At 34.5% G+C, this 15,019-nt stretch overlaps 1 protein-coding gene across 1 annotated transcript; it reads right to left on the minus strand.

The window, feature by feature from the left end:
* Positions 1-1,536: 1,536 nt before the first annotated feature.
* On the minus strand, positions 1,537-10,687 carry Hspa13 (heat shock protein family A (Hsp70) member 13). The gene is made up of 5 exons (XM_026411982.2): positions 10,622-10,687; positions 8,770-9,110; positions 5,791-6,004; positions 3,803-3,970; positions 1,537-3,041 (listed from the first exon to the last, which is right to left on the minus strand). The coding sequence occupies exons 1-5, from the start codon at positions 10,644-10,646 to the stop codon at positions 2,377-2,379; spliced, it is 1,413 nt and encodes a 470-aa protein (XP_026267767.1). The 5' UTR covers positions 10,647-10,687; the 3' UTR covers positions 1,537-2,376.
* Between the last annotated feature and the right edge of the window lie 4,332 nt (positions 10,688-15,019).

Here is a 15,019-nt window from a genome sequence, read left to right on the forward strand (position 1 = left end):
AACTGCAAAATGGTATTTATTTACATTAAAACATGAATTACCTGTACACACACATTTAAGAGGCACAATCTGTTTTGCACAATATTATAATATTCAGCACACATTACACAGTTATCTGTTGATAAGTTAGTGGTTTGAGTGACAACACAGTACCAAAACATTCCTGATACAAAATAAATTACTCACATACTCTATACAAGACATTTAGAATTTTGTTATGTACTTGAAAAAAAATAGTCACATGTACAACTAAAACGTTTGTTTTACGAAAAACAACTTCAGATTGTTATTAATAAATGACTCCTTTCAGAATGCATTCTTATCTTTTAAATAAACTACACTGATGTCAAGACTATGTATCTATACATAGAGCCCTAAAATATGATTGAAGACAAAAATTCCTTCATTTTTTAAAGGTATAATTATACTAGAGAATATGCTAAACTACTGCCCCCAAATTCCAACACTGCTATTCTATTTTTCAAAGAGTCAAATTATTTAAATTCCAATTTTATTGTGTGATTAGCTGCCCTGTTTTGCACATTGCTTCCTTAAAAAAAAAAAATGTTAACAGGTTAACAGATTGTCATGAACCACATCAAGTATCTTGAGAAATTCAAGTTTTTTAATCTTAAAATATTTTAGGTTAAAATTGATACTCTGTAGAGATTGAACACTTTTCCCAAAGACCTTCCAAAGATAATTTTCAATTCTAATCTATTAAAATTTATATAAAGTCCAAGAGAACACTTAAATATTTTCATAATGCAGTGGTGGATTCATCTTTGGCATTTCTCAATTAGTTCTAAAATAAAAATTTTGTATTTTCTTTACCTACTACAGGTATTTTCTATATACAAACGTATTTGAAATTTGTTTCAAAATCAATTTCACTGCTAAGAAATGTTTTCTTTTTATATCTGAAAAAATATTAACACTGTTCAATGTTTTGATATTGTTGAAATGTATTTGCTTGGTTCTCGTCTTTAGTGATTGGAAACAACATCTTTCAAGTTAGGATAAAGAAGATACACTTTACCTTAAAAAAAATGGTGACTAGGATATAAAATTTTTGAATATTAATATGAAGTAGGTCTCCACTAAAGAAATACATGTATCTTCACATAACATGGAAATCATAGAAATCAAACTGCTATTATTTTCTTACTTGGTCTCTGGGTTTTCTTAAAGAAAACAAATAAAATACAACAAAATACCTAAGTTCTACAAATGCTGATTTGTGGAAAATTTTCCCATATTGCCTTCTATGTTAGATTTATTTCCAGTATTCACAAATTTTATGATCTCATCATACCCCAATTTATGGCTAAAATAATCCAAGTGTAACTATTTAAAAATAATACAGACTAAATAACAGGGTTTTTACAGTTTGATACATTTTCCTCATTTGAAACAAAATATGGGGAAAAAAATCTCAATGAAACTCAATCAGACTAACTTTTATAGTTCAAATCCATGCTATATTTTCCAGAGCTCACTGAAAATGTAAATTAAGAAATAAACAGAAACACAATAGGTAATTAATGCTATTTACTAATATCTGCACATCCTGGTTTACAAAAATGAAATAGCAATGACTTTATTGTGACAATAACACATTTTAAGAATGCAACTAATAATTCCCTACTGTATTCTAGCCAAGCAGAATCATGGAAATCCAAGCAGAGAATGATGCACAGTAGATGAAGGACCTACAATAAAAATTGGGTATTTCTACTAGCTGATACAGAAAAATTTGAATAAATCTGTACTTATTTTAGAAAGCAAAACTGATTCATGAAATACATTAAGATAATCTGGAAAAAGCAGAATATGTGCATATGACACACAACTGGACATTGAATTTGTAAAAGTAAATTTGTATATGGCCGTTATTGAATATATATGCAGCTTAATAATACTGGTACCTTCCAATGAAAATACCTGACATCAACACTGTCATTCAAGTATATTCAAATTTATAGTTAGATGTGATGACCAAGTAAAGAAATTACCAGCTCCTATTAACACAATTTAGTAAGAACTGGGAAATCTTATAATTGGCACTATTTAATGTTTACAGAATACAATGTTAAGTGCATATGGTTATCTATTTCCAGAATTCAGAAAATATAGCCACCTATGCTCCTCTAATAAGAGTATGTACTGGAATGAGACCTCTCCAAAAAAAAAAAAATATATATATATATATGCTATGTAAAATTTTATTTTATCTAAATATTGCCTTCTAGGTAAATCTGTGACATATTTTAGATAGTAATTCTCTTTTTTTGGAGGAGGTGCTCTGATAAAGGGGAAGAGCTCACCAGATAAGATCATGTATTTGTATTTGATCACACATCATTACTCCAGAATTCAATTGAAGTTGGTTTTTTGTAAATGCTTATTGGGAATTTCTAAAGCACTGACTTGGAGAGGCCATGAGCCTCCATCAATCCCTGCTTGGATGGCCACGCCTGTCACCACTGCCAGGTCAGGGTCTACAGATGTGTTGGGATCCTTTCCAAAGAACTCTTGAATGACTTGGCGGATTCGAGGAATACGAGTAGAGCCCCCAACTAAAACGACCTCATCAATCTCAGTCTTGTCCAGGTGGCCTTCTTTTAATACTTGCTGAATGGGCACAAGTATTTTCTGGAAGAGATCTTCATTAAGGCTATCAAAGAGCTTCCGAGATATTTCTGTTTCAAATAAAACCTGACTTTTCCCACTTTTCTTTTCCAAAAGGCCGGGTCCAAACTCTCTGTTTGCATGACCATCTACTGGGTTAAGTTTGTCCTTTGGCAGTTCAGTGTCATTACTCTGAGCTTCCTTTCCATCCTTTTCCTCCACTGTTAGCAATACAGATATCTGGGCAGACTGATGCAGAGTCAGATTTAATTTGACCATTTCTACAGCTTGCCTTAATCTGTGGATTTCCTCTTTCCTAGATGGGAGAAAGCCATATGTTTGGTACACCAGTTTATACAAGTACTGAAGCAACCGCTGATTGAAGTCCTGTCCTCCAAGTTTATTGTTTCCTAAGTAAAAAATCAAAAAAGTTTGTATTATATTCATATATATGTATGTGTATAAAATTTTATTCTAATATAATAAATTTCTTTTAAAATGCATTAAAATTTTATTCAAAGATCATTATTAAATACTGTGTTAAAATGATTTGAACCCTGACCCATACTATTAAAAAACTGTGCACATTAAAGTTAAAATATCTAAATGATGTGAAAGAAGTATCTTAATAATCAGATAATTTTTCAAAACTAGAGATGAAAAAACAGATTGGCTTGCTATAATAACGTATGTTAACAAATATAATGAAATTATCCCTTTTTATTTTTCAGGAATTTTTTCTTCCCACTGTTTCCTTCACCATCACCATGAATGCCTTATTAGCGCAATATGAAAAAATTGGAAGTTAATTTGATTTATAGGGTTTCCTATCACTTAAACATAACTTTTTTTATATGAAAATAGTGGCATAAATAACACAGAAAATTATAAGCTGGGGTGGTACATCGTCTATAATCCTAACTACTCAGCAGGCTAAAAGAAGAGGATCACAAGTTCAAGGCTGTATAAACATCTTAGCCAGAGCCTGTCTGAAAATAAAAATTTAAAAACAGGTTGCGGATGTAGCTCAGAGGGAGAATGCTCTTTGGTTCAATCCCCAGTACAAAACAACAACAACAACAAAACAAAACAAAACAAAAAAAACCCACAAACTACATATTAGGTAAGTTAAGTGTTGCTTGAATCTCTTCAATTTTCTATTTTTTCTCACCAGACATTGCTCGGGTTAGAAACATCCCTCCTTGTTTATTCAGTAATGACACATCTAGAGTTCCTCCGCCCAAGTCGATAACCAAGACATGGAAGACATCAGCCTTGTGGAGACCATAGGCCATTGCTGCTGCTGTAGGTTCATTTATTACTCGCAGGATCTTCAGTCCTGTAAAGATTGATTGGAGAAAAGGACAAGTGATAAGAGGAAGTTATTAAGAAATTTCTTGTCACTCAGCAAACTAACTTTCAAGAGTAGACTGAAAACTAATGTTATGTTTCAGGAGCTATAACAACATTCAAACTGAAGAATTCTTTTAAATATCCTAATACCTATTCCTTTATTCCTTTGGTTCTCTATCACTCTGCTCTGGTCACACTAGACAACTTCCTATTCCTTTATTTGTGGTGTGGGGGGGTACCCAAGTTAGAATTCAGGGACACTCAATCACTGAGCCACACTCCCAACCCTATTTTGCATTTTATTTAGAGACAGGGTCTCACTGAGCTGCTTTAGCACCTAGATTTTGCTGGCTTTGAACTTGCAATCTTCCTGTGTCAGCCTCCCGAGCCACTGGGATTATAGGCGAGCGCCACCACTCTTGTCTTCCTATCCTTATATATCACCAAAATCCTATTTTATGATTGTACTGTTTCCTCCCCCTATAATGAACTTCCTGCATGTGTCTGCATAACTAACTACCTCACTTCCTTCAAATCTGCTTAAATATCTCCATGAGGCCAACTGATCATCCTACTTAAATGTGTAAGTCCCCTGTTATTTATGGTTTGGGTCTGAAATGTCTCCCCAAGTCTCATGTGCTCAAAGGTAAAGATTTTGGGAATTAATTAGATAATGAGGGCTCTCACCTCATCAGTACATTAATCCACTGATGGCTTGGAGGGACTACTGGAAGGTGGGACCTAGTTGGAGGAAATAGGTCACTGGAAGCATGCCCTAGAAGTTTTTCTTCTCTGGCTTATCTTTCTCTCCTCCCTGGCTACCATGATCTGAAAGCTTTCCTCTGCATACCCTTCTGCCAAGAGGTTTCTGCCTAGAAGCCAGCTGACCATAAACTGATTGCCCTGAAAACATAAGCCAAAATAAATCTTTCTTCTTCTTAAGTTGTTCTCATCAGGTACTTTGATCACCCTGACTCAAAGCTAACACGCTGCCTCTAATCACTTGACCACCACAAACAATTCTGTCCCTTTATCCTGCTTTTATTTTTCATAGCATGTTACTTTCTGATACACACTGTATCAATGATTTTCAATCAGAGGTGATTTTATCTCCAAGAGATCTATGGAAATGAATGAAAGCATGATTGTCATAACATGCTGCAAAATATTCTTAAATGCACAGGACTGCCACCACCACACCCAAGAATTATTGAGCCCAAAATGTCAATAATGCATATGTTAAACTTAGAGATATGTTTATTCTGTGTTCCTTTCTGTCAAACATAAGCTGCACAAAAACAAGGATGTACCTGTTTATTTTGTGAGACACTCAATATTTGTTTTATTTTTTTAAATTCCATCTGCTTTTATTTTTGTTTTGATGTGGTCTTGGGGATTGAACCCAGTGCTTCACACATGCTAGGTGAGTGCTCTACCACTGAGCCCCTGCCCCAGCCCCAATATTTTTTGAAAAGTTTTAAAATATTTTCACATCAGATTTTTTGACAACATTATGTTTACCTTAACTTTGATTAAAGAAATTTTAGGGAAAAAAAAAATCCCTCCCTGCTAATGTGTCCATGTTTTCTACCTTTGTCATGTGCCTATGACTGGTTCTTATTTTAATATACACATTCTACATCATGCTACAGAGCTCTTGTAATTATCACTTATCAACCTATATAAAAATCTACTAATTTACCCACCATATAGGTTGTTTTTGTGCCAATAGTTAAGTGATTTACAAAGTGACAAATACCAAACAAAATCTTGAGAAAAATCCAACACAGGCAAGAGTGCTATTACCTGCAAGGTTGGCTGCTTCAATTGTTGAATTTCTTTGTTTTAGGTCAAATTCTGCTGGTACAGAAATGACAGCATTAGCAACTGGCATTCCAAGATATTCTTCTGCCATTTCTTTTAATTTTAACAATAGTCGAGAGCCAACATATTCTGGGGAAACGGTGATGGTCTCATTACTTGTCACAGAAAACTCAACCAATCCATTTTTGTTTAAAACCTATAAATAGGATTATAAAAAAAGGAATACGAATAAAAGTCTGTTAAATATAAACATATGTATGTACTTACACACATACATACTAGATTTTTTTCAATAAAAATTTACCTTTACAAAGTGATAAATTCCATATTTGTATCCATCTGCCAAGATTAGAGCTTATTAAATGTTATACTTTAAGAAGTATAAAGTAAATAAAATATATGCTACAGTTTTTAATAAGAGCAGAATAAAATTCATAACCAAGCATATTTATTTGTTCAATGAATTCCTGATGAAAGACAGGAATTTTCCTTTATCCACACAGGGATGTGTTCCAAGTTCCCCAGTGGATGATCCTTCAGCTTAAAAGAAAAGCATTTGCTTTGGTTTCTCTTTGGCATATTCAAATTGTCTGCATCACTACCCCTGCATCTTGGTTCCACTAATCAGTAAAATAAAGTTACCTGAACACAAGCACTATACTTCAAGAGTCAAGTTGATAATCAGTATAAGTACCAAGGGACTTGGTAGCATATAAAATAGATACGGGGTAATACCAGTTCTGGGTGGGATTGAACAGTTCTGAAGACTTTGTTTTGCTACTCAGAATGTTATATAATTTAAAATCTGTGAATTATTTCTAAAATTTTTCCTTTAATATTTTCAGATAGTGGTTGATCACAGGTAACTAAAACCATGGAAAATAACCACAGAAAGCAAAATCACAAATAAAGGGGGGGACTAATATATAAGGAATAACAGTTGCTCAATCATGTATATAACTCAGGATCTTCCCTTTCTCTTTTGTTCCAAGTTAGCTTGTTTTCTAGAGTAAAAAATAAAATTAAAGAAATTTCTAATACATATTAAAAATAATAATTTTAGTACTTTATTATGTCCTTATCCAAGAATCAAACATCATTTACATTCTTATTTCCATGAAAATATTTACTATGTATTAGCTCATTTTCTCTAATGTGGGCATACATTTAAAAAACTAGATTATCTCTAAAATGTACTACATTAGTACATTCTACCTAGTACACTTGTACATACCCTAGTATAAACTATGAACAGATTGTTTTAACAGCAATAGCAAAGAAAATTAATCTCATGCAGAAGTTATAAGACTCTTTCCCCAGCCATTCTAGACCTCATAATTAAGTTATAATCAAGAAAATCTGACCTTGTAAATAAAAGCAAGCTATAGATCTACTATGAATATAAGATACAAAGATACCAGTACCATAAGGCCCACCCCAAACCAAAACAAATTGTTTAGAATCATTTGAAATTTAGTAACTTAAAATAACTCTTCAAACAGTAAGTAATGCACCCAAAGCTGTAACTTAGAGAAAATGTATAGCTTTAGTATTTTATCACTAAAGATTATAAATTAATAAAAGAATCCCAAAGAAAGAAACTAAAAACAAAGTAATAAAGTTAGAAGTACAACAATTTTTTTTCTCTCTGAAAATAGATCAAAAGTTTAAAAATTTTTATGGATAGGGTTATTCAACAAGCAGCAGTGACTGAACTACCTAATGATTTTAAAACTAATTTAGAATCCTAGTTCATAACTTAGAAGAAAAACTGTACATAAAAAAAAAAAGATTTAAATGTTTAAAACAAAAACAAAAAAAAAACCACTCAGCAACAAAACACAAACCAACACCTATATAAAAGCATCAGGATGAAAAATGAAACAAAACAAAACAAAAACACCAAAACAAGTGGATAAGAAAACCATATTAAGCACAGTAAGAGTCAATGCCATTTTTATAAAATTAAGAGGGAATTTTGCTGCATACAAATTTAAAATTTTGACAACTCAAAAACAAATTATCAGTTAAAAATAAAAAACAATTAAAAAAATAACAAAATCAAAAGTATTTGATTTTCATTTAGGAAAAAAAATCATGTCAAAGAAACAGAACAACAACAACAAGAAATAGTTCACCAAGGAAAATAAAAATATGAATAAAAAAATTTCTAAAAAAATCTGACTAGAAAGCAAAGAAATGAAATTTAACAGAAGATTTCATTTTTCTTTCATCTGATCGGCAAATATTGTAAAATAATAATAACCAGGGAAGATAGAGGTGCTCTAAAAAATAACAGTTAAGAGCATATAACCTTTCTGGTGCACAATCTGTTAATAAAAATCAAAGCCTTAAAAACATGTGTACCTTTGACCTATCAATTCCACTTCTAGAATTCAAGTCAGGAAATTTTCAGATAAGTAAAAACAGATGTATATACAAGAACATTCACTGAACCTCCACCATTAGTGGAATACCAGAAAAAAATAAGAAAATATACAGTGAAAAGAGACTGATCAATTTAGTCATTTTACACAACCATTAAGATAACATCTATGACATATTGCTGAGTTTCAAGTAAGTCAGAAAACACCATGCCTTGTATGATCTATTCAGACATAAACAAATATGTACCTACATAGATAATATCTATCTACAGTATATGGGGCTTCATTAACCTTCCTGCTACCTTGAATAAGGTAAGGACACATTCTCAAAATGGCAGAGCAAGTATATAGTAAGGTCCTAAGTTCTTGATAACATTGGAGAGTCTTAGTAATAACTCACCCTGGAGCTGCTGTGGAATTTCCTGTTAAATGAGATAGCATAATATCCATGTAGATTAAGTAAATTAAAATAGAATGTTTTATAATGTGAAAGTAAAGTATTAATTGAAACAATACAATAAATAAGTTATTTAACAGTAAAATAAACAAAACATATTTTGGATTAATCCCTTACCTTAAATGGGTATCTGCCAATTTCAGCTTCAAGCTCTTCTGGAGTGAAAATCTTGCCTATGAATCTTTTGGCATCATAGATTGTGTTTTGAGGATTTGAATCTGCCAACTCTAAGCTTTCATATCCCACATATACATCACTGTCAGTAAAAGACACCATGCTAGGTATGCTGATATGCCCATTTTCATCTGGAATCACCTTTACTTTTCCTGTGCCAGGAAAAAACACCCCAACAGAACAATAGGTGGTGCCCAGGTCAATGCCAATCACTTTTGGAGTAGGCAATGGTAAATACTGTTGTGCCAAATAGCCAGCCAATAGGAGAGTCAAAACAGCTGATCCTGAAAACAGGCAAATTAAAAGATACATCTTATCAGATTATGATAATATACTAAATTACTATAGCAAAGTCTAATATGCTCAATTACTAAAGCAGTCCCTTTAATACCAATCTTTGAAGCAAGACTAAAAATATACCTCATTTAATTTTATAGAACTGTTAATACTTCTCTAAGACATCTAGTTTTTTATAATGTAAATTAGTTATAATTAAAAATAAAGTAATGACAAAACAAAAACAAAAAATCCTGTAATTGTATCTGTAGTTCACTAGTAGAACACAGGAATAAAATGTAAAAATATTTAATAATATTTGTAGAATAATTCTGCTCATGATGTAAGGAAACACCCTTCATCTGAAGTAAAAGTTAAATTTTATCCAATTTTCCTGAACAATTGCTATTTAAATTTTATAAAGCTTATGTTATCATTTTTGAAAAGAAGCTCCATTATTGAAATTCTCACACCAAAACCTTTACTAATAATGTAAAGTTAAAACTCTTTACTTTTATATCTCCTTTTCTTTTTCAAAAGGATAAAATGGATACATCAGATACAATGACTTTGAAAGTTGCTCAGGTATTAAACCATCACTTCATAACAGAACATAGTTTATATATATATGAATTAAAGACAGATCTTGTAGCGATAATATTTAGGGGAGAAGTATAAAAGTGAGTAACACTGATGGCAACATATATGCAAGCTCCTTGAAGGCAAGTTTTGTACACTGTTGTAGCTCTCATGCCAAGGAATAACATATGCTCAGCAAATACAAATTCATGAAAAAATAGATCTGAACAAATGCCATAAATAATTGTAAACATAAGAAAAAAAACTACTCTAAATTTGGAATTATGCTCTTACTTGATTACTTGTGTTAAATACCTGTGTACACTTATGTTACATTACAACCAAAAACGTCAGTTAGTAGGCCTGTGTTACTAATTGTTAGCTCATCCTCTTCAACACTAACTCAAAGAAATGAAATCAAGTGTCAATTTCCTTCCACCTACAGGCAAATTGCATAAAGAGTTTATCACCTTCCAAGCAGGGGAAGGTAAATCCCATCCGATATGGTGGAAAGAGCATCAAAAGGCCCTACATCCCTTCAAGCTCAGCATCCCAGGCATCTACAACTCAGGATGCTCCTGCTGCGGCTCCTCCCCCTTCCTCCACAAAGGGTCCCGGAGGTGTAGGTTCCTGCGGCCTCTCAAAGGCCCCATTTCGGCCAGCAATTCAAAACCGAGGTTCTGTTGTAAGAAACCCATCGCCAAGCCGCAAATCCCTGAGAGGTACGATTTGTACGTAGCTTGCCAGGGCCAGACTTCTCTAGGAGGCGCCTCCACCCCCACCAGGTCCGAAAAGCCCCAAATCGCCTCCAAGTCAGCTTTTCCAAGTCCCCTTCTATGCCAGCTGGAACCATAAGCTGAGACAATCATTCCGCCCACCCTGGCCTCCGCGGACCGCCTTGACGTCCACCCAAGGCAAAAGAGACCCCTTAGACACTGACCTAAGATCGTCATCTCTCCGGCCATTACAGTCCCGCCGAAGGGGCTTGGGATGACTGTACCAGACGTGAGGCACCGCCCCCACGCCGCCCCGCCGACCCCTGGGAAATGTAGTCGTTCTGTTCTGACGCAGTGGAAGAAGCTATTGCTCCGTCCACAGCGAGGACATCAAGTACCATAAGGCCGCGGGGCGGAGAGCCTCCATTCAACCGCTGCCAGTGACGACCCAGACGCCCTCCCACGCGCGGATTGCAGAACCAGTGAGGCTGAGATGGAGGGCTGGCACGGGGACGCACTAGAGTTTATTATCAAACCTCAAACGCCTGGGTCCAACTTGAGGTAAACAGTCTCTTTAGCTCCGCCCTTCCGCTTTGCATTCTGGGAAGTGTAGTCCTGTGCCCTATCTGGCGGAAAGCGTGAGAAGGAGGGTGGAAACCCTTAGGGTGATGTTTTCTTTGGTCTCTGGCCTAGGGTGCTGGCCTTTGTTTTTTCCTTTGGCTTCCGTGTAAAGCGTGTTTCTTTGCCTGTGATCTAGATTTTAGATGGAGTTCTTCTAAACCCGCAAGCCCCTCCAGCTTCCCCTTGCCTCAGTGCAAGCCCAGAGGAGGCCTAATGTCCCTACTCATTACCCTGGACACAGACCTGGAACTCTAGTAGGCTCTTCAGGCTTCTGCTTTTGGTTTGGGACAAACGAATTCAAGTAATCTTCAGTGAATGCGATTTATCCAAGAGCGCATTTTTCTATTGCTAAGCATCAAAGTGGGCCCTTAACAATAAACCTAGCTTTATCTTAAATGAAAAGTGGCCAGCATGTCCTTTATGGACAGGTCCTATACCATATATTGGCTAGTTAGAATACTTATGAAATGTTTTTTAAGTTTTTAGTTGATAATTTTTGATTCTCATTTCTTAGTCGTGGGCTCCTTTTGACACTACTTTTGTTGTTTTTGTGACGAGCTGGGGCCTGTGAGAAACTGAGGCAAAGGGAGGACCACCCTCTTCAAACCCTGATCCTTGAGACTAAGTCAGAGGGATTTCAGACATGTCGTTCCAAGTAATAGGCATGAATTTATTAAGAGCTAGGAAAGGGAAAGGGATATTTTCAAGGGAGGGAGTTTGTTCTCTCAGGAGAGAAACAATATGCCTCTCATGCACTCCAGTTTTATTGGAGATTCTAGAGAAGCTTCCAGAGTCCTGCCCAGCTACACCTCATGACTTGTTTGGCAAAAGGGTAACATCAGACTTTCAAGTACCCACTGTCATGGTAACTTTAGGTTACCTTGGCCCATGCTGACTGGAACTCATTGGATTCTTAAGCCTCCATTTTTACAGATTTTATAGCTGGGAGGAACTCTTCTTATCTCCCAGAGTTTTAGGATCTGGTCACAAAAGTCTCCTGGATTTCTCCCTTGACATTATCTTGGGCCTGCATTTCTCTTGCAGTTAACGGGTAGTCTGCTCAGGAATGTGACATACATTGTTCACTTTGGTCAGACAGGCCCGCAGGTAAATTGCTTCTTGGAAAAGAAAGCATGTGGGGGTCAGCCACCAAGGTGCCAATTTTATAGAATTATTCTCTTAACTTCATGTTCCCACCATTCATATATGTCTATTCCCTAACATTTTAACTGCTAAAATTCTTGAGACTGAAGATCCTAGAGACTTGAATCTGTTTTTTATGGGAATAAACTTCTATTAGCTTTCTAGCTGATTCAATTGTATATATAAATGGTTATTGAATCTGAATTAAGACTATTGAGGATTCATTCTAATATGCTATTTGTGTTTTTTAAGCATATGAAATGTGAAACTTATGTATACATGTCTATAACAAGTATTATTCAGTAAAATTTTTGTGAAGAATTTATATTCAATTTTTGAATACTGTTATGGGAAATAATGATACTAACAAATATTGCTGGGGAGTTGCTATATACTGTAGTATATGGCATATACTATAATACCAGCCTGGACAGCTAGCAGAAACAGAATTGAAGAAATACTATACTCTTAACTTGAAGCGGTTTGTGGAAGAGAATATGAGCAGTATATTGGAGGGTAAAGGGAAACAAAACATAGATTAATGGAGGAGTAGTATGAATAGTAGGCTGGGGATTTCTAGGTAGAAGGAACTGTATTACTAAGAGCATAGGAGCAGAAAAACATCCCCTAGGTTAGAAACTCTAGGGACATGAAGTATGGGTGGAAGTATGAGATATAGGACTAGAGAAGTCAAAGCAGATCAGGAAAATTGTGTCAGTCACTGCTCATTGTCATGCTTCCTGCCACCCATTCCTTTCTCCTTGGTAAAAGTATTCTCACTTGTTCAAGGAGTAGCTAGAGTTTATATGCTTTCAGAGTGGCAGTCCTTTATCTAAGGGGAGGAATTTAAATTGAACATTAATTTTCTATGCTGTCTTAAATTTACCACAAATTTGATGTCTTGAACTAATACAGATGTTATTATTTTACAATTCAGTAGGTCAGAAATTTGATTTGGAATTCACAGGATTAAAATCTGGATACTGTCATGCTGAATGAAATAAGCCAATCTCAAAAAACCAGAGGTTGAATGTCCACTCTGATATGTGAATACTAACCACAACAAGGGGAGTGGAGAATAGAACTTCAGTGATTAGACAAAGGGAAATGAAGGGAAAGAGGGGGGCTAGATTAGGAACGACAGTGGACTGAATCAGACATACTTTTACTATGCACATATGTGAATACACTTCAACGAATTTAAACATTGTGTACATCCAAAAGACTGGGATCCTAAAGATATATTCCAGGCTTGTATAAATATATCAAAATATATTCTACTGCCCTGTACAAGTAAAAAGAACAAGTAAAAATCAAGTAGTCATCAGGGTGTGTTCCTTTCTGGAGATTCTAGGTTTGAATCCATTTCCTGTACATTCAAGTTGGCAGAATTTATTTCCTTGTGATTATAGGATCAAGGTCCCATTTTCTTTCTGTCTGTAAACTAAAGGCTGTTCCCAACTTGTAGAGGCCACCCACATTCCTTAGCTCAGAAATTTCTTACTGTATCTTTAAAGCCAATAACAGTGGGTCAGGTCCCTCTTAGAGGACATTGTTTTGTATCCTTTAAAGGTCATGTGATTGGGGTTGGTGCTGTAGCTCAGTGGTAGAGCTGTTTGCTTAGCCCTGGTGAGGCATTGGATTCAATCCTCAGCACCACATAAAAAATAAGTAAATAAAATAAAATTATAAAAAATATATTTAAATAAAGGTCATGTGATTAGTTGGATCCATTCAGAAAACCTAGGATAATTTCCATTTCAAGCTCTTTACCTTATTATATTTTCAGAGACCGTATTTGGCATGTAAGGAAACAGTCATAAGTTCCATGAATAAGAGTGTGAACTTCTTTGGGAGGCAGTTATTCTTCCTATCACGATTTGCCCTCTTGTTCTCAAAGATTCACAACTGTACATATACAAAATGCAGTATCCCTTCCAAATCTCATCCTGTTAACATTAACTTAAAGTCTGAAGAGCTCTTCCAAACTTAATCAGCTCAAAAGCCCAAATCTGTTCTTTTTAATATTATTATATCCCCAAGGACCAAGAACTCGACAGTGGTGTTGGGAAATGAGAATAGCAGGAACAGAGAAATAAAAGTAGATGTACTTATTTATTCCTGTTTTAATGCAAGGAGCTAATAGGTGTTATGTAGAATGGAGAAATTAAGATATAATTCAAAATAAAAAATGCAACTATTAGAAGGACTAAATAAAAGCAGGAAACGTAGAAAAAAGAATAGGTTATAAGGAAAAATAAGTGGAACAAAATAAAAATATGTAATTTTTTTGTGTTTTCTATAGAAGAGAGTCAATTTAATTGTAAAAATTTATAGGGCAAGCATATCAATAAAACAGTAGAAATAAAAAATAGATGACAGATTTAGGATCAATACTAACAAATACAAATGGGGTAGACCAAAAACTACCAGATGGTTCCTTTAAAATCCATATCTGAAAACAGCAAAACACAAAAATTAAAAGGATATTTCCTTACATGTAAGAAAAAAAATCCCAAACAATAAACCATCACTAAACTTCAAATTATAACCAGTAAAATTGGAAATGAGATAAAAATGCCTATTTACAACTATTATATAATATTTCTCTGGAATATCTAGTTCAAAGAAATAAAATGGAAGTTACAAATTTGGGAAAAGAATAAAGGGGCAGATTTTTCATTTTATAGACATATGATTATTTACAAAGAAAATAAGCTAAGAATATCTGAGAAGCAATAAGATTAAGTGGTAAATTGTTCAGTAATATTATACAAAGATAACTTTCCTGTTGCAAATAAGAACCAGTTATAAAACAGTATGGCAGGAAATATCACATTTGTGATAGCAAACAAAAA

Source organism: Urocitellus parryii, chromosome 2, assembly GCF_045843805.1.
Source record: "Urocitellus parryii isolate mUroPar1 chromosome 2, mUroPar1.hap1, whole genome shotgun sequence".
In the NCBI taxonomy this organism is placed as follows: domain Eukaryota; kingdom Metazoa; phylum Chordata; class Mammalia; order Rodentia; family Sciuridae; genus Urocitellus; species Urocitellus parryii.

What these genes read in the sequence shown, in the direction of transcription:
- Hspa13 (XM_026411982.2), bottom strand. Translation starts at nt 10,646, where the DNA reads ATGGCCGGAGAGATGACGATCTTAG. An exon ending in TTGGCAGATACCCATTTAAG is followed by an intron (nt 6,005 to 8,769) that starts GTAAGGGATTAA and finishes TCCTATTTATAG; the next exon opens with GTTTTAAACAAAAATGGATT. An exon ending in TGAAGCAGCCAACCTTGCAG is followed by an intron (nt 3,971 to 5,790) that starts GTAATAGCACTC and finishes CAATCTTTACAG; the next exon opens with GACTGAAGATCCTGCGAGTA.